Here is a 27,129-nt window from a genome sequence, read left to right on the forward strand (position 1 = left end):
GACGTACAGTACGTCAATGCGGTAGTGGAGCTCTACCTGTAGGTTAGAGGTCTGTGTACAGACCCGGTACAACCGAGTCAGAACGGACCGAGCGGGCCGCAGAGACTTCCGAGGGAGCGTTAGGTCGGTGAAACAAACATGGGGAACGCCGAGAGCGGCTGCGGCGGAGGCAGCGGCGACGAGGAGGACGTAGAAACCGAGAGCCCGGGCTTTGCGGAAGAGAGTCCGGCCTCTGCGGCCACTGGCGGCGGCGCAGGCGGCGGCGGCGGCGGCGGAGGCTCCGGTTCAGCCAGAAGCGGAAGGGGATCAAATAACGTGCCCGTGTCCACCGGGGGACCACCCAACCCCGGGGTCCTGCTGGAGCAAGTGAAACTAAGAGAGGCGGCGGCTCGTATTAGTGAATCAGGGGTCGCTATTCAGTCCGTCCTGGGCGGGAATGAGGGTGTCCTGGTGCGGTGGCTGGAGGACCGACTGAACCGGGGAGAGGAGTCCGTCAATGTGGAGCAATTCTGCGAGATGTTGGAGAGCAGAGATGCCCCAAGAGATGAGTGTGAAGAGGTATCCAGCCACCTCTCACTCATGTTGTGCCTCCTTATAAACCCTTTACAAGCTGTGGCCGTGCCCATTCATGATGGCTGATTAGTGAAATATGCCAGATCCTGCAATGAATCAACACAAATATCAGGGTTGCTGTCAGGTTTCAGTGTCACCGTGTTTGCAGCTTGCACAACTCGCTGCTTTGTTGGCATGACATCTGTTGTTGTAGATGAATAGATGTACTTGGCTTTGTGTGTGTGACTAGACAGGGAATGCCACAGCTGTAGTTTTTTAAATCAGAGACTTGTTAAACAGACATAAAATATGTGTAACTTAATAATAATAATAATAAGCAGTAGAGGTAGATCGTGTCATATGAGAGGGACCTGTACGGGTTTGTGATGGTGTGCAGGAATTCAAAGTGATTGTGTCAGTGTCACAATGTGTACTGTCTTTGTCCCCTTGTCTCAGGCCTTTGGACAGTTCGACGCGGAGGGGGATGGGGTGGTGGACGTCGAGAGCATGCTGATAGCTCTGAAAAACTCCAACGGAGCTAATCTAAAAGGAGAGCTGAGTCATGTGATAAGACAGCTACAGGCGTGCTCCCTAACTCCAGGTAGGAGATGTGATTTGTTTACCAGAACCAGCAATGCACGACCTTATTTGCAATCGCCATTGTCGGGTGGAGGTGGTAACCCTGAGTATCTTTTCCACAGGTTTTGTTGACATCTTCTCCAAGACCAAAGACCGGCTAGGAGCACACGCCTCTAAGATCCTTAAATTCTTACACAGGAATCGTATTCCCAGCAGTGCCATCCCGTTCCCTATTTTAGAGGGCTACAACAGCATCTGCACCATGAGGTCCAGTGTGGTTCAGGACTACTTGGAATTCCTCTTGCAGAAGGAGAAAGGTGAACACCAGAGCTTCAGATATCACATTTCTGTGTGTTCTTCTGTGTTTTTCAGGAATACAGTTCACTGTAGACTCATTTAGAGTCGCATTAGGCCCTTGTCCTAATCTGCATTTGTTTGCTTTAGATTTAGATATCCAGTACAGAGCAGAGCTGGACCGTGATCCGGAGGTGAACAAGGTCAAAGTGGTCACACAGTGCTACAGCTCAATAGAAGCTTCGTCGAATGCTGCAGAGATTTCCAAGATGACAAACGGGGAAACGTCGTCTTTCTGGCAGTCGGACGGCAGCGCGCGCTCACACTGGATTAGGCAAGAGCCTGTAAAACATGACTTGAGGCTTTGCAGCTGATTGTCACGTGTCCATGATTCTTCAACTTTTTGTCGATATGCATGTGAGGTGAAATTTTTCTGTTTTCTGTTTCCCAGGTTGAAAATGAAACCAGATGTAGTTTTGAGACGTCTGGCCATTGCTGTGGCTTCTAACGACCACAGCTACATGCCTCAGCTGGTCTCGGTCGCCGTCGGGAAAAACCGGCGTTTTCTGCAGGAGATCAGAGATATCCGCATCCCCAGCAACGTCACAGGCTACGTAGCTCTTCTGGAGAATGCCAACATCACACACCCATGTGAGTCACCACCTCTCAGGCTGTCTGATTAGTGAAGTGTTTGTTTATCTGGGGCTTGCGCGTTCTTTAAGCGATGCTCAGCTGGTGTCAGCTACTGAAGTGCAGCTTGGGTTCATAGATAGTCAAGTGCCTCATTTTTGAATCCCCACATGGAGGCTTTCATGAGGCTCGAATCCAGGCATCAAAGGCACTGATATGGATTTTTGTTTTGTTTTTGCTGCTGAAAAGGCTCAGGAGGTTCAGCTCAAGATTTCCATCTTCTGCCTCAGTTCTTAAAGTGCCATCTTTGTATCCAACCTCACCTTTATTAGAAGTTGTCAAGCTTCTCAAAAGCTTTTCTCAGTGGCATTTTTATACAACATATTCCATCAGTGTTCTAACTGCATTATCTCTTCACCAAACCTCAGACATCCAAATCAACATTAAGCGGTGCCTGAGTGACGGATGTGACACTCGGATTCACGGCTTGAAGACGCTTGGTTACCAGATTACCAAGAGTAAAGAGGTGTCTGTTTCGGATGCTTCGGCCATCTGGTACCTGTCTCTCCTCACCTCTTTGGTCACTGCATCCATGGAGACCAACCCTGCACTCGCTCACACTGTCCTTCAGAGCACACAGTAAGATTATGTTTCAGTCCTTAACGTTTTAAGTGTAGTGATTTGTCCAGCACTTGAGTTCTGAGTGTTTTTTTTTGTGTCTTGTTCTCCTCCTAGAAAAGCCTTACGGCACATGCCGCCGTTGTCCCTGACGCCGTCGTCCACAGAGTTCCCCAAGTTCTTCTCTCTGAACGTCCTGGAGGAGGTGGATGGATTTCTCCTCAGGATAGCAGAGTAATGACCTGCTGAGATTACATCAGCACACTCGCACAATCACTGCCACGCTGAGCTCATAACGCTGACATCATCACAATGACTAAATAGACTAAAACCAAAGTATTGATTTAACGACACTATTTCCATTCCATCTGATGCACTGTGAAGCCTTTAGTTTTCAGGATCTGTATCAACAACAACAGCAGCAGCAGCGACATGGCTGAAATAATCTCAGTTAAATGTCTGACAAACATCAGAAATATTACCGTAGTTTATTCACACATACATTTGGTGTTGTGAGATATGCGTTATGGCCAGTATTGGTCTCTCGCAGTCGTACTATGACAGTAGTCAGATTCCTCCTTAAACCCTCACACAAAAAAAGCATGTTACATGTGAGACTTTAAACTTCTATTTCTTCAATTTCAAACAAAGAAATGTCACAATATTTTGTTGAAATATAGGATATAAATATAGTAATGCTGTGTTAAGACAAGACCTCAGAGTTGGCTGAAGTTAGCAGGTTATGGACTATAACTGTAATAAACTAAATATTCATGAAAGATATTATTTGCAGTTATTCAGCATGAGCCCAACCCAGCCTAACTCCTTGTTTCGTGCAACAACCCGTTCAAGCGAATATCTGGCTTCAGCAGTCTATGGTAGAGTACCAGTATGTACATATGACATGTGAAAGCACCTTAAACTAACTTGTATTTGTTTCTTTGCTCATGTGTAGCTGCTGTGTGAGTCCTGACGCAGAACTGACCCTCCTGGCCTTTGCTCTGGCTCGAGGCAGTGTTGCAAAGGTTCTCCAGGCCCTGTCCTGCATCAGCGATCATTTTGAGGCCGAGTACAAGGCCTCCTCCCTCATCGTGTCTATGGCCTCCGTTAGGCTGCGACTGCTTAATCGCAACGGTAATGTGACCGGCCTGCCTGCCTTTACTCTCATTCACACAAGGACATTTGAAACCGTAGACCTAGCAGAGAAAGTGCTTGGCCTACAAGGAGATGCATTAGTGGACTATGCAGCGGAAAATTCCTAATTCTGTTACAAAGCTGCAGTTTACCTCTTAGCGTAGGAATGAAATTATAACCTGTATGGAAAATGATTCATTATAGTGTCACAGAAAATGAATTTACGGGGATTTATGTCTCATCACAGGGAAGCCTCTCCAGTTGCACCTACAGGCCTGTGATGTGAAGAGTAAAGAAGAGAAGTCAGGACCAGAGAACATGCTCACAGAATCCTCCACTGGAGACGGTACAGCTGGAGATCATCCTTATTCACTGAAAAAATAACCATAACACTAAGTTCATATTTCAAGCTAAATGCCTTCATCTTGTTGCTCCAAAGGTTTTCTTACAGAAAGTGGCAAGAAGAAAGCCACTGTGATCCTGTCGACGGAGGACCAGAGTAACTTCCAGGTCACCCAGATGAGGGTCAAAGTAAGGCTGTGTTTGGTTTTCACCATTTCACCGAGACATGTAATAACACAGACCTTGACCTTGAGGACAACGCTCAACTGTCTGTTTTTGTGTGATTTTAAGGTGCGAAAAGGAGCCATTGGAGCAAAATGCGGCTTGGTGTTTGCGTACAAGGAGGAAGGTCCTTTTGATGCAGAGAAACATTTCAAGAGGTTCAAGAAGTACGACTCGTGGGACCACAAGGACTACAAAGAGTTTGTACAAGACAAGTAAGGATCTCTTTGTAGCTGTCTGAATGTTATTACTGAGAGTTCAGTTTAGTGTGCTTTCACGTCCACTGATTTACAGCCTGATAAGAATTTAATTGGTGTTGAAGAGGACGCTTAACACTTGAACCATGACCCGTACGGTCTAATAAGACGATTTAAATATTGTATAGTTACTTTGTCTGAGTTGTAGAACCCCTCAGCAGTGGGGTCTGCTTTAATGGTTTATGTGAATGGCTGAGACACCATGCTGTCACCTGACCTGCAGTGTGAAGATTCCAGCACAGGCAGAGGACGAGCCAATTGGCTGGTTTGAGCTTGAGAATGACTGGAACGACGTGGAGATCAAGCTGCAGCAGTGTCGCGTTGCAAAGGTACACATTGCATCCAGTGAAGACTAAGACACATTTTGTCTTCTGTTCTCTCCACACATTTGACCTAATTATTTAACCCCTCAACCATAACCGTGTTTCAGTTCACTATCAAGTCACCACAGCTCTTTTTTCTCGTCTTTCTTAGTTTCTGATGATAAAGTTCATCTGCACGAGGCAGGACTGGATCGCTGAACGCCTCGGAGTGCAGTCCCTCAGCTTCAGTGGCTATCTGTGCCCTGGAGCAGAGAGGCTTGCAGACCTGGATGACCTCAGACCAGAGTCAGAGAGCTTTGACGGTGATACTGTGTCTGGCCTTTGTCTACTTAACAAGACGCTATTCTTCATACAACAGCTCACACGAGAACTGGTAACTAGACGAGTAAAATTTCATTTATATATCCCAATTATAAAAATCTCAGCGTACCTGGAGATTTGTTCTTAGATCCTCAATTTCTGTTAAATCGGTGGGAAAGCGCCGCTAAAGTGTTTTATGAAACTATATCACACAAAAGCTGATGATCGCAGTGGCTGATAAATAATTGCTTCCACATTTTAACTCATTACTCTTTAAAATAAGGAGCCACTAGGAGATATTGTAACATCTCCTTTTACTGTACTACGAAAAACTAAACTTCATATTTCCTGTACTGGAGACTGCGTGTCTTGTGTTTGTTGAAGATTGTCTAACTTTGCAGGATGCTTCTAACTTCAAGCAGAAGTATCTTCTGGACTTCACTGGGCTCAACTTGAACCTCTTCTGGACCTTCTACAGTAAACTCAGGGAGATGTGAGTAGCAGCATTGTCACTGCTGTTGTTTCGTATCTCTGTACTCACTGCAATCATTAGTACAGCAATGATTAACATTTGGCACGATCAGGCTCATTGGTCAGCAGGTGGGGCATGTCCGGGCATATTAATGTCGCACCTGTAATCGTAACGGAGCATATGTTTTCGTCTCAGTGAGCGAGAGGAGGTGTTGAAGAGCAGAGTTCTGCTGCTCCAGCTGATGCAGAACTGCTTCCCCATGCTGCCCAACCCACTGGAGCCCCAGGCCTCAGAGGAGAGCAAAGGGAAAGACGAGGCGGCCGGAGCAACGGCTTTACCGTCCACGTCCAGCAGTGCGGAGCCTCTCTCTGACTCTGCTCGGGCTGTGTGGGAACTCTACACTCACCTCTGCCACAGTAAGAACCTGTCAGCTGTGACACAGCTGGGAGTCATAAAAAGGGTTTGGTCAAAGTTGGTCAATGATTAATTTTCTCTTCAGGGATTCCTTTAAAAGTTTGTCATGATTCGTTTCTAAGAAAAATCAGTGTAGTAATAATATTTGTAATGTTTGTGTTTCAGTCGTGGATGGTCCTGAGGGTGAGACATCAGTGGAAAAGGCTTTGCACAAAGAAGCAGTCAAGGCTGTTCTTAATGGAGCCACTGTTTTCTTCCCTGATAAACATGTCAGGCGGGACAAACTCTTCCACATGATGGTGAGTTTAATAAAAATAAACCAATAAAGAGATAACAATGAAGATAATGATGATATGATATATTAATGTGCCTTTTTTTTTCAGAAGAATATCACAGAAGAGGATCAGCCAGAGTCGGTGAAGGTGACGTTTGAATCGCTGTGCAACTACTTCAGGTGAGCAGACTGTAGATGTACAAACACAGATGATTGTGAACATCCAGACCACACTGGATCAGCAACAGCCGTGTGTTTCCTCTACGCAGTGACCAGGATCCAAGTGGCCTTCTCCTGCTCCCACCTAAAGGAGCTCCTTCAGACTTTGACATCAGCCCCATACTGTCCGTCATGGAGACGCTGCTGCTGGTGGCAACAAGAGAGGTGATACCTCTGCCACACATGATGTCATGTCATGTTATTTACAATTCTCTCAAGTCTCCTCATGTCTTGATCACATGTTTCCATCTGCTTTTCTGTCTCCCATCTCTCAGTGCGAGGTTATGATGGTGGATGGGAGTGGCGGAGCCAGCAGGACAGTGTTGCTGTCCTTGTTCTGGGCTCTGCAGGGTAGTCTGCTCTCCTGGTGCTACCTGCAGCTCAAAGGTGGAGCCTCCAGCAGCATCGCTATGGACTTGGCCAGAGACATTCTCCTGAAATGTGAGTTTGCATGACACAAATGACCTGGTTACAACTCTTTGACCAGGGTTACATTCTTTGTTCATAAGAAGACGCAACCTCCTGCTGATCATCGAAGTGTGATGGTCCAAAAGATCATCGTTGAGTTGACATGAGGATGTCAGATTTGATGATGAATGAATGGTTTATTTCAATAGATGTGGATCAGTTCCTGGGAAGCGTCAAAGCTACTCTTGGTTCCCTACTGGAGAGATACACTGGTGGTGAAATTACTGACAAACTAGGCAGCTCCATCCTCTCAACAGTCTTCAGACAACTGGTAATACACTCATGATTTTAACTTGCCTTCCTTCGTGAATTCTAAAATTGACTGTGTTGAATGACTGTAATATTTGTTGTGGTCCTGGCAGATGATTTTGCTCCTGGAGCTGTGCTCTCTGGACATCCCTCACAGCGTGCTGCTGAAGAGCTTCTCCTCTCTGGTCGAGCTACTCAAAAGCCTGTCGAGCGATACCGGAGACATCCTTTCTAAGGTCAGTAAACTACGACCTTATTGAATTTATGCAGCCTCTCGTCCCGCTGTATGAGTATGAATGGAAGGCTGAAAATGCAAACCAGTATTCAGGCTGTGCAGAGTTGTAAAGTACAGCAAATACTACTGTAACACGTGGTGATTGATGCACTTCTACCGCTGACTGTAACAAACATTGATTGTTTACCATGTCTCTCTCTGTTAGGTGGATCAGGAAAGCTGGCACCAGCCCCAGCAGCCAGTGGTGCTGAGGACCTGGACCGTGGAGTCTCCTCACAACTATGAGAACAGCCGCCACGAGACCGCCATCTATGCCTGTCCTGGCGCTACCTCCTTTGAGGTGGAGTTTGACGAACGCTGTGAGACAGAGAAGAGGTGACTGATGAAAAATATTAGCTACTGAGATTTTTTTTTCCCCATCCATCATGAGAATTTTTTTATAACCCTTCTTGGTTTTCACAGGTACGACTACCTAGAATTCACAGATGCCAGAGGTGGGAAGGTCCGCTATGAAATGAAGGTTGGAACTGAGAAGTGGCCAAAGGTAAGCCGTGGGAAACTGTTTTCTTTGTCTCCATATGAAACACTTAATCCGTTAATCCCTTCACACATGTCTGTTGCTTCCTTTGCCGCCTACAGAAGGTGACATTTGACGCTGGCCCTCATCTCCAGTTCCTCTTCCACTCTGATAACACTAATAACGAGTGGGGTTACAAGTTCACTGTGACAGCCCTGGGCCTCCCAGATATCACTATTTCTTGGGTGTCAGACCTTCAGCTGCTGGTGGCTCGCCTGATGGGTCGTCTTGCTTCCAGAACCCTTGCCCTCAAATCCCCTCACGGTGAGACTTTCCAGACCTTTCCAAGAACCTTTAGCAAATGAATGTGTGTGTGACTCTGTTGGGGTCGCAGTTTCAACCTTTTTTAATCTTGTACATTTGATCAACAAATCTTGCAAAATGAGAGATTTGTTGCATATATTTGATTTGTTTGTTTTTACAGAAATGCAGTTTCAGGCCGTTTCAGAATAATTTTCCCAAGAGTTTTATTTAGACCCTAAATTATAGATTGGAATGCTGATATTTGTGGGTTGTTGTTTATTCTAGAGATACGCACTGTTAAGGAGCTTCCAGCAGGGAAAATGTCCCATGTTCAGTCTTCTCCTTTATGGAAACCCATTCTGCGACACGGCTTGTGTGAAACAAGGGAGACGAATCAGACTAAAACACCCACAGATCAGGTATGCTCAGCTTCAAATTGTTCCATTGCTTGTTGACCTCAGCAGCTTTGTGGTGCTCTAATACCGTCTCGCTTTTCCATGTGGTAGGCAAATACATGGACTCTTGATGAGTTAATGAGTTTCCTGGAGGACTTTGCCCGTTGGAATCCCTCCCAGGATCCGACAGACAGCAGAACGGAGCTGATGAGGACTCTCATGCAGACATGCAAAAAACAGCCGATGAGGAACGAGATCGCCGCCGGGTCAAAGACAGACCAAGCTGTGAATGCTATTTGGGCAGCCATGGTATACCACACACCAGCCCTCAGCCATGCCCTGAGGACTTACGGTAATGCTTGGCTCACAGTCAGTCCTCAATGGAGCTGAAACTCTGTTTATTTATAAGTTTCCTTCTGTGTTTTATCATCATAATTCTGCATGGCTGATTACTTTGGTTCACTCACTCAGTTGATTTCTTCCATCTGTAGTTAATCAGGACTGCAAGTCGTGTCTAAGTGAAGACTTTGTGCAGGTGTATTCACTGGCAGACAGCATCAGAACATGGATGGTGAGTGTTGCTGACAGGATATCTTTGTTAATTATCTGCTGCTGAGTTAATATATGGTCACGTCACTGAAATATTATTCTGTTGATGTTTTATTCTGTCAGTTGGAGATGAAGCAGAGGTTCCTAGTTGGCAAAATGAACGTCCCTGACGAGAAGGAAGGGGGTCATGATGAGGTTACCATGGAGACTCTAGGTGAGGACTCAACCTTTCTTTTCGTTAATGCTGTCACCTCTTCTTCTTCTCTTTTGCTGACTTGTGTTATTTTCTGCCTCTCTAGCTGATACGTGCATCGAGAAGAGCCTCTTGCTCTTCAGATTTATCCCATGTGGGGTACCATGTCAGGACAGTGACTCTTCCAAAGCTGCAGAGGGCAGCAGCGCTCCACTCCCCCGCTCACGTTCGATTTCGGAGGGAGACTTCCAAGCCAGTTCCCCTCTGCCGCCTCAGCCTCCAGGGATTGAGGAGGGAGGTGACGCCAGGACAGGACAGAGTCAAACCTCTGGTGCTCAAGCACAAACCTCAGCCACTTGTGGGCACAAGCCAGGCCACAGAGGATCCACAGAGAGTCTCTCCTCTCAGTCCGGGGAACCGGCTTCACCTTCTGCCTTCCCCCGTAAAGCCCCATTCAGTCGGGCACGCCTACGCCTCCTGTCCTGTCGATCTATAGAGGAGCCCCGCATGACCCCCTCTGTCAAGGATCGCTACCCAATGCTCAAACACATCCTGAACTTTATGAGGGACCAGGCTCTTACAACAGCAAGGTGACTGACCTCCAGTCCTCTTCTTTGCATTTTAGCATTCATTTTATAATCGTACAAAACAGGGTTAAGTCATCCACTTCTTCCTCCTTCTTTACTACTGTAGCATTCTGCAGACTCTGTCCCTGAGCAAAGCCCAGGCTCTGAGTGTGTGCAAAGTCCTGGAGATGGTTCAACAGTGCTTAAATTCTCTGGGAAAGCCACATCTGTTCCAAGCCCCGTGCATCCTGTTCCTACAGGAGCTGCTGACATGCCAGAAAGACTTCACCAGGTACATCTGTAGTTCAAGTGGGTTTTGTGATTTCGATCAAGGCTGTCCCAACTTTTGGAATTATGAAAGACATTATGGATTTGTTTTTTAACAATATTTCACTCTTTATTTTCTTCTTTTTAGTTATTTCTCTCAGTTGTCAGACAATGGCCAGAAGCTCGGAGAGGAGGTGAGGTCTTCCTACCATCAGTTGGTGCTCATGCTCGTGGGAGCAGTACAAGGCTTCAGCAACCTCAATGAGAAGTAAGCCCTTATCCTTGAACCACGCTGACACATAACTGGACTCACTGGGATTAAAAACTGCTTGCAGCAGTGATTAGTGTAATGCCAAGTGTGTGTGTGTGTGCAGTGGTGTAATCTGACCCTCATCTCTGCTCTCCAGAGCCCTGCTACCGGCCCTGTCATGTGTGCAGACCTGCCTGTTGCACCTTTTAGACATGAGCTGGGAGGTGCACGACCTTTCTCTCTTCCTGAATATCAAGCTTCCTGACCTCCTGCTCAGCATGGCCCAGGAGAACATCAGCGTACATGACATTGCCATCAGGTAAATTCAGACCCATCTCTGAAAATAAGGCACTCCACAGCTGAAATGAAATGTTTTTACTATTAATTACCTCTGGCTAACTAAAGGGTTTCACTAGTCTACACGGCTTTGTCCTTCAGGACTCTATTTCATATCTCTAACGTGTCCTAGATACTTAGATAATTGATTATTTCTGTGGTATCAATTCATCTTCAGTCAATGGACGGAGGAGGATGAAATTGCAGACTACAAGAAGAACCAGGAGTGGATGGACGAGTGTATGGACGGGATGTTCGAGAAGTGGTATGACAAAATCGATGAAGAGAACTCCATGGAGGACAGGAGAAAGGTACATTACAGAGCGTTAAAGATGTAAAAGTGCCAACAAGGAAAAAAAGTTTTGTCTCTAAGCTGCTGGGGGAAAGAAACGGCACCCAATGCTTAACCTGACTGCATCATTACTTCTCTGCTCCTGCGCATCCTAAGAATAGAGCAGAGATAGTCCTGCAGCATTACAATAGATGTTGGTGCATTCACAATTAGCCTCGTCGCCGTGGCGACCTCCAACGGGGGAACAGCTGAAAGAAGAAAAACAAAAGTTGGTGTGATATTGAATGACATGTGTGTAACAGTCATAACAAAGCTAGAAGTCTCCAGCCATGCCACCTGCTCTGCGAGTCCTCACAGCAGCTCTTTGAGCTGCTCACAATGACGTTATTACTATGCTGATGCTTAATGTAGCTCGTTAGTGTCACATCACGCAAAAATGAGCAAACATATAGAGGCGATAACAGATAAGGGACGGATTAGGTAAATACTGTAAAAGCTCTTTCCCCTCTGATCTAAGCACTGTTTGAACATGATGAACTTCAACAGTAATTAAATACTACTAGTAGCTGATTGAGCCTTTGTTTGCTTTCACAGATGAGAAATCGATACGATGATAACGCTGTTTACTTTAATAATTTCCCTGGTTTTATCCACAGATGCACATGTTCATCGCGCGCTATTGTGACCTCCTCAATGTTGTGATCTCCTGCGATGGCTGTGAGAGGATGGCACCTTGGCACCGCTACAGATGTTTGCAGTGCATGGACATGGACCTCTGCAAGACCTGCTTCCTCAGTGAGCTCATACACTTACTCCACTACACTACTACTACTACATATACAGTCACACACGAGGTTAGCCCAGAGTTTAGAGAAACTAAAGTTGTAAACCTAAATGTGTGTATTTTCAACCAGGTGGTGCAAAGCCTGAGGGCCACGAGGACGACCATGAGATGGTGAACATGGAATACGCCTGCGACCACTGCCAAGGGCTCATTGTAGGCAGCAGAATCAACTGCAACGTCTGTGAAGACTTTGATTTGTGCTTCGGTTGTTACCACGCAAAGAAGTATCCCGACAGGTGACACATTTAAAGTTTAATCGTATTATCCTATAATACACTTGATTTTAAGTTGCTCACCTTTAAAGATTTTTCCCATCTCTAGCCACCTGCCCACCCATCGGATCACAGTGTACCCCATGGTGACCATACGAATCAGTGACCGCCACCGCTTGATTCAGCCCTACATCCACAACTACTCCTGGCTACTGTTCGCCGCTCTGGCGCTCTATACGTCAGAGCTGAGCAGTGAAAAGCGGATGGAAGGAGAGGCTTTAGACGGCAACAACTTGAGCCAGGCCTCAGCCCTGCAGACATGCTGCTCCCAGCTCATCACTGACTGCTTGCTCAAAGGGCAAACTGGCAAAGGTAAGAATCCAAACCAGAATTTTGTTCTTGAAGGAAAAGTTATGTTTTTGTCCTTTCATGGCAAACCTTTCCATGCCATCCTCCACGTAGGACTACGCTCCTCAGCTCTGCTCGCTCTGCTGTCGTCCAATGAATCAGCCTCTGATAGCGAGCTGTGTCCAGTCTCTCCAGAGTCCTCTCCGGAGCTCAGCACAGCCACTGATACCTCATCTCTTCCTGGAAGCACTGCAGCAATCTGCTCGCCGTCCTCTCCCAAGGACAAGGTGAGAAAGAGAAGTTGTGTTGTAAGATAATGTGACGATTGAATGCGAGCAGATACTTGTACCGTATCTATGAACAGTAGAGTAGGTGTGGAAGTGTGGATCAGCAGGCCACGTTATTATATTGTTGTTTGTCACTAGAATAAACCATCAGAAAAGGAGAAAAAGGCAAAGGAGGTGGGCCCTCCTCTCCCCGCTCCTTCAGAGGTGTGCTCCCCCGGCACTGGAGATGGAGAGAAAAGGAAACTGGTTACCCAAGACACCCTGGAATCGCCCTGCCTCAGCCAGACGCTTTCTGTGTCCAGTGAGGACCCCCTTTCTCCTGTAGTCCGACGTACGTATTGAGATTACCTCCACCAGGCTGACCACAGCTCTGACTTTGTTCACTAGTGGTTATGATTATCACTTAGCCGTCATACCTTTTTATATGTTTTTACCATTCTCAGCTACAGAGTCTGGACCAGGAGCTGTCACCTCTCCAGCATCTGAAGTTGTCAAGGAGACCGATGAGCGGCTGCCCCCAGTTCCCCTTCAGGAGCATGTGTTTTCGGAGTGCTCCAGAGAGAGGATCCTGGGGCTGCTAGCAGCCATGCTGCCACCAGCCAAACCAGTACGTGAAACTAAAGCAGTTTTTAATGTGTGGTTCCACATTTTGGAAAAATATAATATAATACAACTACATTCATGTGTGTGTCCGTTAAATATGAAACTACAGCAAGCAGTTAGCTCAGGCCTGGCTAGGGTTAAAAGACATTAATGGAATATTATTTCTCTGATTAATCTGTTGTAAAATGTTTTATGTGGGGTTAAGTGCCTGGATGCACTGACTACAGCCTGAAGTCACTAGCCCCGGCCAAGAAATAGTCCCACACAAAATCCCTCATAAAACCACAAAGTATTATTTCTACACTTCTTAATCTTTTGCAGATTAAACAAACAAGATATAGTGTGTAAGCAGGTTTTATTACCTTCAGACAGCTCTTTTCAGTCTTACATGCTAAGCTTAGCTACTGCCGGCCTATAGGCCTATATTTAACGGACAGATATGAAAGTGATATCAATCTTTGATTTACACTTCAGACAAACACACCATAATCTATCAACGCTTTGTCGAGATAAAGCATTGAATAATTTTGGACCTAACTGCGCTTCTGTTCCTGAAATGTTCACAGTTATTGCGTCATGGCATCGACACGTCATCGTCTCTCTTGTATCCTCAGGACAGCACCCTGTCTCTGCCCAGTCTGAACTCCATCCTGCCCCAGCTTTTCAGGGCAGTCATTTCCAACGCCGGCTCTCTCAACGAGGCCTTCCATCTTACCCTGGGACTGCTGGGTCAACTGCTGCTCCGAATCTCTCCTATGGAGGCTGACACGGCTGTCACAGAGGCCCTGGCTGACAAATATGAGCTGCTAACACAAGGAGAGGCAGCCACCTCAGACACCCAGGGCTGGAAGACCACCCAGCTGCTTTTCAGCCTGGGGGCTGTCTGTCTAGACAGGTAAGAAGGAAAACCTGATGATGCCAGGGAATGTACTGTTATTGTTTTTACAGGAGATTCTGGTGGTATGTCTTAATCACAGATATTGTATATTCTGTAATATTTCCCACCATTCAGCTGTTATTTTGTGATGTGAATAGTCTTTTCTCTTCTCGTGTTTCACAGTCGTATTGGTCTGGATTGGGCGTGCACAGTGGCAGATATCTTACACAGTCTGAACGCTTGTCCTGAGTGGAGCACAGTCATCGCTGCCTTCACCGACCATTGTATTCAGCAGCTGCCACAAACTCTCAAGTGCACCAACCTCTTCACCCTGCTGGTACTGGTGGGCTTCCCCGAGGTAGGTAAAATACATAGCATTACTGTTCAGGTGTCGCACGCTGTGTTCCTTCACTTTCTAAGCTCGGCTGTGAATCCTCTGTGTGTCTTTCAGGTGCTGTGTGTGGGCACCCAGACGGTGTTTATCGACAACGCCAATGAACAGCACAACATGATCTTGCTCAAGCACTTCACAGAAAAGAACCATGCTGCGGTGGTGGATGTTAAGACACGCAAGAGGAAAACAGGTTCGTTCGGTTGTAGCACTGCTAACAGCTTTGACTGTGTTTCGAAATAAACATGGAGTTTAACCCACTGTGTGCTTTTTCCTCTTTTTAGTGAAGGACTACCAACTCATCCAGTCTCAGGATTCCACTACAGCCGGCCTCCCAGAACAGTCAAAGGGCCAGGGCTCTTCAAAGGCCCTGCTTAGCCGCTACTTGAGCAATTTCACCTTTATCATCAGCCACCTGCTGCAGACCAACCAGGACAATGGCTCACCTGATGCTGTGGAGGCATCCTGGGTTCTCTCCTTGGCTCTTAAAGGCCTGTACAATACACTGAAGGTACCTGTCATGACCCAAGTATCTGCAGTGAGAGTGTTTTGTTTTTGCATGCCTTTTAAACAATGGAAATGTATTCGTCCTCTCGTGTAGAAACACGGAGTAGAACAAGCTCAGGAGGACATCCAACAGTCGGGACTGACCCAGCTGCTGGTGAGGAAGTGCAGCAAGGGCACAGGCTTCAGCAAGCTGTGGTTGCTGCGAGATCTCGAGATTCTCTCCATCATGCTCTACTCCTCCAAGAGAGAGATCCATTCCATGGCCCAGGACCCAGAGCGTGACCAAAGAGAGCAGGAGAAGGAGCACGACTCCGACCACTCCAGCTCTTGCGCCGACGACACGGACGTCAACAAATCCGACCCCTTAGAGGGTCTCGATGAGGAGACAAAGATTTGCTTCCAGGTGATGTGAGATAAAACTCAAAATCCATGCAGCAAAATATAGTATGGTGTATCAAATGTTTTTTTTTTTTAATGCAGATCACCCACGATGCCTTAAACGCCCCTCTGCCCATCCTGCGAGCCATGTATGAGTTGCAGATGAAGAGAACTGACTCCTTCTTCCTGGAGGTGCAGAAGAGGTCAGCAACAATCTCTATGTTGAAATTTGTTTTTACTTTGTTTATACAATCCATCATCAAAAAGGTCACATTTTCCAATCTAATGCCACCTCTCGATCATGTGTTGTGCCTTTTGTGTTATGTTCAGATTCGATGGAGAAGAGATAAAAACAGATGAGACAATCCGTACGCTGGCTCAGAAGTGGCAACCTACCAGGCGGCCTCGCTCTGAAGAGAGGAACACCAAGGCCGTGGACACTGATATGATTGTGGTGTCGTGCATGGTGAGTTTGAGATGTTAATAAAATCACTATTTAGAAATGTTTTTCATATGTCAATATTCTGACATCTGTCCGTGTTATGGCCGTCCTCTTACAGTCCAAACCCAGCCACTGTGAAAAGGCCACCGAGGAGATCAACCTAGTGGCCCAGAAGCTCATCACAAAGTCAGAGAGCGACATACAGCTCAGCTACGCCAAACAGAGACGCACCAAAAGTTCAGCTCTCTTGCACAAGGAACTGGATGTGCGCAGCAATCGGGCAGTTCGTCAGTACCTGGTGAAGGTCAACCAGGCCATCGCCACTCTGTACGCCCGCCACGTGCTGGCCTCGCTGCTGGCCGACTGGCCCGCAGAAAAAGCGCTGAGCGAGGAGGCGCTGGAACTGAGCGGTGCCTCGCACATGGCCTACATCCTGGACATGTTAATGCAGCTGGAGGAGAAGCCGTTTTGGGAGAAGGTGGGGGAGGGAGAAGGGAGGAGAATGTTTGTGATTTTGGCACATGATACATTAAGAGGTGTTTTGCGGATTTATGTGATTGTGTTATTCCATAAATAATCAGATTCTCCAGAGGGTGCTGAAGGGTTGCAGCCAGAGCATGCTGTGCAGTCTGTCTCTCACTGCTTGCCAGTTCATGGAGGAGCCAGGCACGGCTGTGCAGGTCAGAGAGTCCAAACACCCGTATGACAACAACACCAACTTTGAGGTGAGTGAACTCCCTTTTTAGTATCAGCTATGACTGTTTGTAAGAAGGTTATTATTCCTTCATTAAGTTGTGCCATCTTCTCAGTTATATCCTCTGAGAACTAAGAGTACAGATCTTTATTTTAAAGGACCACATGTGCTGTTATGTTCTCCATTTACTCCTGCTGTGTTATTCATTTCAATTTGAACCTCTAAATGAGTCTGTTGTGTCATTTCTCTCTCTCTTAAGGACAAGGTGCACATTCCAGGGGCCATCTACCTGTCAGTAAAATTTGACTCCCGCTGCTACACAGAGGAAGGCTGCGATGAGCTCATCATATCCAGCAGCAGTGACTTCCTCCAGGACGTCCACAACTTCAGCGGCTCTCCTCAGAAATGGTCCGATTTGGAGATTCCTGGTGAGGAATATTTCAAAAATCTTTCTGCTCAGTTCAGTCTATTTGTGATTTTGTTTAAATCACGTTTATCAACGTGTGTCTCTCAGGTGATACCCTGTACTACAAATTTATGTCTGACATGAGCAACACAGAGTGGGGCTACAAGTTCACCGTTACAGGAGGCCACAGAGGACGCTTCCAGACAGGTACTGTACATTAGAACAGACACACACACTTCTACATTTATGCAAACCTGCTTCTCTACCTTTGGTAGACGACTCTGCGTTAACCTCAAACTGAATCCTCAGGTTGTCACTCTCTCTCTTCATTTGCCTGTCTCTAATCAGGTTTTGAGATACTGAAGCAAATGTTAGCAGATGACCAAGTGCTCAGTCACTTGCCTCTGGCTGACATCTGGGAGTGGCAGGTGGGCGTGGCCTGTCGTCAGACCGGAAGTCAGCGGCTCAAAGCCATTCACTTGTTGCTGCGGCTGCTGCAGTGTCAGTCCCAGACGTAAGAGTCCAGTCCTTGCTTATACATTTCTGTCTATTTCCTTCTAGTTTTCTTCAGTGCTTCTCACACTTAATGTAGTAATACACACAAACATGTCCATATGGCACATCCATCTGGACATAAGTAATGCTAATTTGGCTAAGACGACCTGATGCAGGTGCAGCATGGCAACACACAGTTTGCATAAAAACCTTCATAAATCCCTCATGTGATCACCGCGGAAATTAGGTAAAGGATGTGTTTAGGAATTTGCATTTATGTGCAGGCTGACTGAGTCACCATCTGTTTACCACAACTTATGAAAAGGTGGCGCTCGCAGACAGCGAACACATTGTCGCAGCTGAATTTCTAGGCTTTCGAAAATAAAAACGTGTTTTTGCGTGACGTTCACTCGGATCTGAAGAGGCTCTCACTGCTCACTGCTCTCTGCTTTTCTCAGAATGTGACTGTAGCTGTCTGTCTAACCGTCGATTTTGTTTGAACTCCAGAGCCTGTGAGCTGACTCTGCTGCGACCCCTGTGGCAGCTCTTTATGTCTATGGAAAACAGCCTGAGCCAGGATCCCACCAGTATCACTGTGCTGCTGCCTCTTCACAGAGCCCTCACTGAACTTTTCTTCATCGCAGAAGCCCGTGCCATTGTGAGTGAAGCGCACACACACACACACACACACATATGCGCGTCTATAGGCCCTGCTGTTAGAGCTTGGGGTGTGGCATTTTAAGTATTTGTTTAGCTGTGTTGGCCGTCTTTGCTGTGATGACAGCAAGGTTATTGACTTTGTAGTTTAAATTCAGAAGGCTGATTGTGTTGAAACCATTTTTTCTCTTTGTTCGATGACATATTCAGTTTGAGGGCATATGAAATGAGGAGTAAAATAAACTAAACAATCACTTTATTCTTTACGTCAGTCTTTCCTCCTCTCTCTCTCTCTCTCTCTCTGTCTCTTTTTCTCTCTCTCTCTTTCTCTGTCCATATCTGTCTCTCTGTGAGATGACCATGTTTTTCCTCCACCCACCTGTTCTCTGCTGGGCTGGGGGCCAAAGCCCGGCCCTGCCATCTGCCAGACAGCACACTGCCACACTGGCTCCCTGCAGACTGCTTGGGAGAGGAAGAGATGCTATCCATTTTTTGATGCGCATGGTCTCTCTCTCTCTCCCTCTCTCTCTCTCTCTCACTCGATTGTCTTGAATTATTGATTAAGAGAAGTCTCAAGGATTATGAGCACGCCGTCAGCTAGGAGTTTCCCATCTGTAGATGAACCAGGCAGTCCCAGAAAAGCACGACCTCCCCTGTTCCCTTCCGGTCTCCGCAGTGAAAGCCTGAGGATATTTATCTGACAATAAAATCAGTAGGCTTGTCATTCAGGATGAATTCTGTGGTCCCATCTGCACCCACTGAATGTTGTTTGATGTGGTGGGGGAGAGAATGAGACGCACAGTTGGAGCTTTACCCAACAACAAACACCAGGGGGCAGTAGCAGTACTCAGCAGTTTTGCCTGGGATGCCCTTCGAGTACACTCCAATGTTGTGTCAGCAGTGATAGATACATGTTGGTGTGTGGTACGCCCCAGCAGAGCATCGCCGCATGCGTGACCTCTCTTTTATAGACACAACACAAATGTGTGTGGTGAAGCGGTTCGTCACTTCTAGCTCCTCATCCACAGCTTGGAAGTAATACGATGTAAATGAGAGATTATTTGTGGTAATGAGTGTTTTGCACACACCTATCCATCTAAAGTTTTGCCAGCATTCTTCAGATCGAACAATGAAGTACCTATTATTTTGGTTTCAAAGAAAGCCACACACCTGCTACCTCCGTCAGCCACCACAGTGTTTAGTGTTGCGTTCGGTCCAGGATGTGGTTCAAAGTGTTACAAGATATCTTGAAAAGTGGCTGTCAGCTGATCTCGAATAAAGCCGGTGGATGATTCTAAACTGGGTTACACCGACAACTCGGCGGCGGCAACCAGCTAGATTTGTGAAACCGGATATACCGCTGCGAGTCTGTTCCAGGACTGCTTCACATCTGCATCTGTTCAGAGGATTTTTCTAATGAGGCAGAACTGTTCTGAGGCGAATACAGAAGGGAGAACTAACCTGAATTGGAAATAAACAGTGGAAAACCTTTTATCAGCTGTAAGCATCAGCGCTCTACCTCCAAAACACCACGACATCTGTCACCACCCTCCCTAAAAAAAAAAGTCAGGATTAGTGTGGACTAAGGTCGGCGGGCGTTATGTCATGTTGAAATATGAGCTTAACTGCGGCGATGACATATAACTGACGCTGTAAAATCATGGGAAGCTAATGAGCGGCTGTTCACATCATAGGAGTCTTCTATGGCCATATTAGGACTGAGTATAAAACCAGCATACTTTGAAAGGTTTAGTGGCCGGTGCTGTTCCCATTCCAGCATCAGTCCTTGTTCTTTGTACGCACATGAAGTTCACGGCCAGGTCCACTGAGATTCAATGAACTCTCCAGCCCAGGAAGTGAAAGTTATATTTAGGAGTCAACTCTGTATGTCATGCACTACTGACTGTACAAATCGTCCTAGGATGTTCCTCAGTATAAACATTCGGGGTGCTGCGAGATGAATGGCGGACCGGGGCTCTGGACTATGTCTCCAGCGCTGTTAAAAACTCCATTTGGCCCTGGTCTCAGCCCATTTAGCCGCCATGTAGTCTTATCTGTGTTCCACCAACTCCGTGTGCTTATGTAACCCGAGCTATGTCTTTCCCGTGAGGCTTTAGTGGAAGCGCCCTTCAGTTTGTTTATAATTTTGAATCACTATTCCAGCATTCCATAGTTCAATCTGATGCTGGGATGGAGATGAAGAGTGGACAGGGAACCGGGCCTCATTTGTAACTCGATTCATCATTGTGTAACCTCTCAGGGTACTCCATTTATTCACGACAGCTATCTGGCCTCCGAGGCTATCTGTGTTTCTTTCTGCAAGCTGCATTTGGAAACGTGGCTGACGATGACGCTATGTTTTCCAGGCACAGGGCATCCTCCAGGAGTACTTGTTAGCCATGACCACTGATGAGCAGCTCCTCAATCACACTGCAATGGTAAGACTAAACCTCTTTTTTTTTTATGCATAATAACCGTTAATGACTTTTCACATCAAAGTCTGTCGGGCTCTCTCGGGTCATCTTTCATGTTTTCACTAATGAATCTCTGCCTGACGTGGATGATGGCTCGAATGAGTTGTCCACGCGCGTTCTAACGTCATGCAAGTCTCCTTTCTCAAACACGCATCCCCCGTTGATTGAGCGATCCTCAGCCGCTGTGAGTCAGCTCACGGTCAGAGTCTCTTCGGATAGTGAATCACCAAGCTGTTGACACCCAGCAGACCCCCCCCCCACTCTCTCTCTCTCTCTCTCTTGTTTTGAATGTGTGGGCCTCACTCAGGACTAATGTATTTGGTAATTACAGGCCATTAGCATTTGCGGCAGAGCGAGCCACAGCATTCTGTGTACTGTGGACCCTGTAATACAGCAGAGGAGCCTGAAGGCAGTTAAGAGGAGCAGAGAATGCGGGGCGGTGGAAAAAAAAACATTGTGGGTGGTTCTGTTGAGCAGTTACCTAATACCTGTCAGCTTGAAAACAAAACCATAGGTGACTTGGCAGGAGTCTATTATATTAACAATGACGGTTGAATTGGTAGATGTTCACTTTGAAAAGGCTGGCAAATGTTCACTTACTGGAGGAGACACTTTCTCTGAAAGGTTTTATTTCCTCTAGCAGCCTGTTATTTTATGATGAGTTTATTATACCACAACACAAGGTGGACGGTGTTCAGATGATCATATGCACTCCCCGTTTTTTATTTACCCTGTTGCTCACTCAATTAAACACAGACAAGTACAGATGGATATGTAAGACACTTCTGTTTCTGAAGGCATCGCCCACTAAACCATCAGAGCATGTTAACACCCAAATCAGCAGGTACTGATGAAGTATGTGTGTGTGTGTAGAGGGCATTACCTGGAGCTTTACTGGAGTTCTTAACTGGGTGAAGGAACCATTGAGCAAATCATTGAACAGTCACAAGAGTAAAAGTCGAAGGGGAAATAAAAAGACCTGAAAATAAATACATTTGGTTTCATATTTAATAAATGTTATTACCATAACTGGAGACGGCAATTAGCAATAGATCAAATGACTGTGTGTGTAGTGAAAGGGGGTCACTAATAAAACCACAGAGAATCCTCACCTGACTCTACAGTATACTGAGCACTTTAGTATCTTTCAGCTCATTGTTTTGGTTTTGTTAAGCCTCACTGCCCACATCAAAAGTATTTCCAGCCACAGCGGTTCATAAAACCACCATAAGCCACCTAAAAAATAAACAAACCAAACAAACAAAGATAATATGCTAGTGTTAGATCACATTGTGATATTTTTTTGCATATATTTAGTCTGATGGTGATGCTAGTAGAAAAGTCAGAAGGCCACTAAGGACTCTAATCACTCTTTGCACACCTCCCAAGTAAAGACCCACCAATACCTTTTACTTTTAATTATTGTGAGCAGTGCAAGCTTTCTACATGGTTTTCTACAATAAAACATTTTTTTGTGGTCGTTACTCTGCAGGCCTATTGATCTGTTGTGGCACATAGATTTGAATCAGACTCAGACAGCCTCTCTCTCTGGCGTGAACAGAATACAGTTCAAATGCAGCTTTCAGCCAACAGCAGTTTTTGTCATGAGCGAAAACACTTTTTTTTATGTTTTATTTACGACTGGTCAAGATATGACTTATGACTATGTAGGGGCATTATGAACATATTTTTATTGTAATGATGAGAGTTTATTGGCTCGTTAGAGATTCGTTACATGTCTAAAAATGTGTTGTAAATCTTGTGTAAGGATTATTTTGCAGCAGCTTCTCACAGAATTTAAATGAAAAAGAAATAATAGGCCTATCCCTAAATTCCATCCAGCAATATTTCCATTATTTCACATTATTAATGAGGAACAGCAAAAAAAAAACGTTTCTTCTGGCTTCGGGTCTCGTCTGTGGACTCCACAGTGAGTTAAATGGAAATCTGGCTCTTTGTTTTTCAGACCACAGTTTTGATCAAAAGCAGATTTTTAGCTGATAGCTAAAAAAAAAAAAAATCCTCCTTTTTAGAAAACCCACCAGATTTCATGAATGAATAATGAATTTAATATTGCTGGTCACTGGTCACTATAGTTGTCTTGCTCTGAGAAATAAGCTGCAGCTTCTTGATATCAGCAGCCCACAGGGAGAGGTGAACAAAATGTCAGTGGAGAGAACGAAAGCATCGAGGGCAGAGTAATCTGTTATTTGGTTATTAAGTTAGGTGATTTAAACTGTGCAGAAATTCTTGCATCATCGGTTTATCCGCTTATCTGTCATCACTCAACATGCAGTTCACAGCACAGGTAGAAAAAAACACAATGTTTTGTCTCGTTTGTTCAGTTTGCTCTGCTCCATTTTCTTCCCCTGCACTTCTGCACATTTCATTCACATACGCTTTCTATTGTGCAGGCTCTGAAGAACATCGCTGCCATCAGCCTGGCCATCAATTACCCCAATAAATCTACAAAGCTACTCAACATGTCCCCGTGAGAGATCCGCAGAGAGAAAAAGAGGAGAACAAAAAAAAAAGGGGGGGACACACATCCTGACTCAGCTGGTTCAGTTTTGAACCGGGAGCGGAGAGGTAAGGGAGGTGAAACCTCCCCGACCATCCAGTGCTTTCCCTTCACTCCACTAACTCTGCTGTACTCTGGACATGAGCCGTGGAGGTGTACTCAAAAAGCACTTTTCACACTTACTCACAATCCTTTTTGCCTTAGATGAATCCAGTATATCAGCATGTGCATTCACTTGAACAGGAACAATTGCGGGGATATATATTTGTTTTTTTGTTTTTTTGTTTTGTTTTTTTAATTATTATTAAGTTTTTACTTGAAGATGCCGTGCTAAAGGACATGAAGTGTGCCAAATTCACAACTTTCAAGGGGAAGTATATTTCCTTTTTGTCCTGCCTTTCTTTCTCCTAAACAGCAGCCACTCTGGGTTACATAGTTGATCACGGAGAAAACAGGTCACCTTGGCGACTTGCATGTCTCAGTGGACATGTAGAGCATCCTAAAAATACTGTCCAGGACAGCGGAGTCTCATTAGTCACCATGGGGAGAAAGTACTGACCTACTAGCTCATTCCTCTCCTTGCTTCCTTCCATCCCTCCTCCTTTCATTTTATCTACCCTTCCTTCACATTCTCCCTTCCCTTTTCAGACAACAGAAGTAGGATCAGTGTCATCATATAGCGTATTAAGACCCACATGAGAACTGATTGCAGTTTGACTGTTCCAAACAGGATTAAGATGATACTAACAATAGCCATAGTCTTTGCATAGGATGAGAATTAACATGACAGCCGAGGGAAAACTGTGATACTTACACTATTGCAATGCATTCCTCCGTGTTATTCTATCAGTATGTCGAAGTATTTTCACTCCCTTACTAGTGAATGAATGAGCGGCGGTGATGATGTCAAATGATTCATTAAAATGAATAACAGCAAAACAAAAAAACAAAAAAAAACTCTTAAACGCCTTCAGTTTTATCCAACGATTTATTTATTATATATTATTATTTTAATGTATAATTAAGTTCAACACTTCATGAGGGTCGCGATTTGATTTCACAGCCGAGTGTATCACACTGTCACGTCTCCATACCTCGTGTACAGCGATGAATGCAAGAATACTGGTTGTCATTTCACAAATATCTATAACAGAGCGAATTCCCACTAACACACAGACGGGCCCGCGCGTCCTTCAGATTTAATCGACTGTAAAATAGACACATTATCCCACTTATTCACTAGTAACACGAGAAAAAGTTTAATCCTTTAATACTGAATTACCTCATCTTTTTTGTAATTACACAGATAATCGGTGTGACGCTTCCTTTAAAATGTTTGTGACTTTCAATCACATCACATCACGTTTCATTAAAGCCACATCCACAGAGTTCATGTACGCCCATGCTTAAAGACGGCATCCAGTTTTGTGTGTTGACAAATCCTAAAGAAGAAGTTTAAAGAGAATGAGTAGATGGCTTTTTGGTTTTCCAATCATTACTGTAATCATTTTAGATGAAGGAGATTGTTTTAGTTGGAGGAAGTCATGGTGGTTTATACCAAAGAAACCAATCATTGTGAGCCATGTAACATTTCTGATAGAGTTCCTTCTCCGTTTCTCACATATCAGATAGCCACCCTGTGCAAAGCTGGAGCTGAGGAAACCATTAGACATAATTTCCTTTTTTTTTTTTCTTTGTTTGTTTCTTACTTTTTTATTTTTGAAGCGGTCCCTACGAGGACCGCGGGATAGCTCGGTGGTTTTGTTTACACAGACATCAGCTGCAGTGAGGAGAGAGGAGAGAGATACATGGCCTCCATTTGGCTTCTACGACGCCTCACCTATCTACGACGTGCCTATGGTTAAAAATGAAGCAATCATAATTTAACTCATGTTAGCGAATAGTTATTAATTATATTTTAAAAGAGAAATATATTGTTTAATTTGAAGTTTTTTGTAACTTTTTACTTTTAATGTTGGTTTCTTTTTTTTTTTCTTTTTTTTTTGCGAGGATGCTTGATATTTGAGGCTGACTAATTTGAATGTACATACCTGTGAATATTAATGCAGAGGAGAAAGACTTTGATATCAACCCCTTACAAATATATAAACTTTATTGGGCACTAACAGATGGACACTTTGATTCTGATTTTGTATGCATGGCACATTGAAGGTTAAAAGGAAAAAGAATATTGCTTGGGTTGAAATGTGATCTATTTCTAATAAAAATAGAAATGACTTAAATCTGACTTGTGCTGTCGTTTTTTTGTTGTTGTTGTTTTTTTTTTATGTGTAGGCTCAACGGAGAATAATGTATTGATCACTTAGTCAGCATTGATTAGAGCCCACGCACTCACTCCCAGCAGATACTGTGCTCAGTGATCCAACACCATCAATAGCTCGCTTTCACGCTGCTTACATTTCTTTTAGCTCTAAGAAAACAAGTTGATCTCTTGCACTTTATTACAGACATCCCCGCATATTCCCTGCCAAATAGTCCATTTCTCTGGTATTTGTCCAAGCAGAACATTGGAATTCCTCGTGTTTATTCAGTCTCTCTTAGCACACTGGGTTTTTACCTCAAATGCCCCCTCAGCCTTTGGTCGTCCTCTCTGCCTCCTCTCTATCGCTCCCCTGCCTGTAATGTGGAGTCTCAGGGACAGCGCTGATGATGGGAGTGATCATCACTGGGGCGATAATGACATCAAATGGAGGAAATATTCAATAAGGCTCCAGATGATTCAGTGCCCCTCTGTGCCACCAAAGCCCCCACACAGGAGTGTGAGTCAGCTCTCCTGCCTACCCCCCTCCTGCTCATCCTCCCCTGCTTCTTTTTTTTTCACCCAGGATCCCAGAGCTCTCATTTACCCAAGGTGAAAAGAACCAGCCGTGATGCCAGAGAAGAAACAAAAAGGCTTACAGTAACTAGTCATACGGGGATCTCACTGCTTTCTCCCCCAGTTATTCCTTGAGACTAACTGGACGTGTTAAATCAGTCTAGTGCTGTCACAGTACTTATTGCTGCACTAACGCGTCCTAAGTCGTACTGTACCTTGATTGTTTCCCTTTTTTGTAAGTCGTTTTGGATAGAAGCGTCAAATTTTGAGTATTAAAATGTCTTCGAATGATCTATTTCATCATCCGAGCCTTAATCAGTATCATTGGAAACACTTGTGTTGATGCCATTTCATGTCAGAATGGCTGCTGTTCCAGGTACAACAAGTACAACAAGTCCAACAAGTCGTCGTCATCATGTCACCAGTCTCCAGTCACCATGTCTCCCAATGTAGGAGCAACTGAGAAGACAATCCAGACCACCATTGAGCTATAATTCAAGGTAAAAACACTTTTGATAAGAGCCACCACAACGACAAGGTCGTGCTGTGAATACACACAGGTGAGCTTGGTTTATCGCTCAATCATCGAAATGAATAGACACTGTTAATAACCATGCACACAGTGTACTTCCTGGCATGGTGTGCTAATTTTAGTGCGGTATTGTTGTCTCAAAACGAGTACAGCTGTTGTGCAACAGAAATGATGATCTCCACCTTTTACCACTTCTTCCTCTTGTACGACTTACATCTATATCGCTGCAACCACCCTCAGCCGCCATCTTCACAATGCCAAAGGTCTGCTACGTAGCCAAAATGGTGACCACTGAGTGTGTGACCACCGATGTGCCAACTTCTGTTTGCAAAATATCACGTTTAAGTATGGAAGTATGTGAACTGAGACACAGCA

General features: G+C 45.1%; 1 protein-coding gene across 2 annotated transcripts; it reads left to right on the plus strand.

The window, feature by feature from the left end:
* The first annotated feature begins 10 nt into the window (after positions 1 to 10).
* zzef1 (zinc finger, ZZ-type with EF hand domain 1) lies at positions 11 to 25,629 on the plus strand. Of its 2 annotated transcripts, none has more exons than XM_010746856.3 (54): positions 11 to 558; positions 1,009 to 1,153; positions 1,254 to 1,448; positions 1,576 to 1,759; positions 1,877 to 2,076; positions 2,484 to 2,694; positions 2,791 to 2,907; positions 3,629 to 3,807; positions 4,055 to 4,153; positions 4,247 to 4,338; positions 4,441 to 4,586; positions 4,852 to 4,957; positions 5,103 to 5,324; positions 5,653 to 5,744; positions 5,919 to 6,139; positions 6,303 to 6,436; positions 6,521 to 6,591; positions 6,681 to 6,795; positions 6,906 to 7,071; positions 7,248 to 7,369; positions 7,461 to 7,583; positions 7,788 to 7,957; positions 8,045 to 8,126; positions 8,222 to 8,423; positions 8,688 to 8,821; positions 8,909 to 9,149; positions 9,289 to 9,368; positions 9,470 to 9,560; positions 9,646 to 10,129; positions 10,233 to 10,397; positions 10,521 to 10,640; positions 10,780 to 10,941; positions 11,137 to 11,269; positions 11,907 to 12,045; positions 12,165 to 12,330; positions 12,416 to 12,678; positions 12,769 to 12,941; positions 13,080 to 13,272; positions 13,385 to 13,548; positions 14,159 to 14,439; positions 14,605 to 14,779; positions 14,873 to 15,005; positions 15,097 to 15,323; positions 15,414 to 15,722; positions 15,800 to 15,900; positions 16,028 to 16,163; positions 16,258 to 16,617; positions 16,721 to 16,864; positions 17,093 to 17,261; positions 17,348 to 17,446; positions 17,588 to 17,753; positions 18,242 to 18,392; positions 20,758 to 20,829; positions 23,280 to 25,629. In XM_010746856.3, exons 1-54 carry the CDS (start codon positions 139 to 141, stop codon positions 23,358 to 23,360), a joined length of 9,126 nt encoding a protein of 3,041 aa, XP_010745158.2. In that variant the 5' UTR covers positions 11 to 138; the 3' UTR covers positions 23,361 to 25,629. The 2 variants fall into 2 exon arrangements, with proteins under 2 accessions (XP_010745158.2, XP_019110985.1); XM_019255440.2 differs by having other exon boundaries at positions 6,524 to 6,591.
* The last annotated feature ends 1,500 nt before the right edge of the window (positions 25,630 to 27,129 follow it).

Source organism: Larimichthys crocea, chromosome XXII (genome assembly GCF_000972845.2).
Source record: "Larimichthys crocea isolate SSNF chromosome XXII, L_crocea_2.0, whole genome shotgun sequence".
NCBI classification, from domain to species: domain Eukaryota; kingdom Metazoa; phylum Chordata; class Actinopteri; family Sciaenidae; genus Larimichthys; species Larimichthys crocea.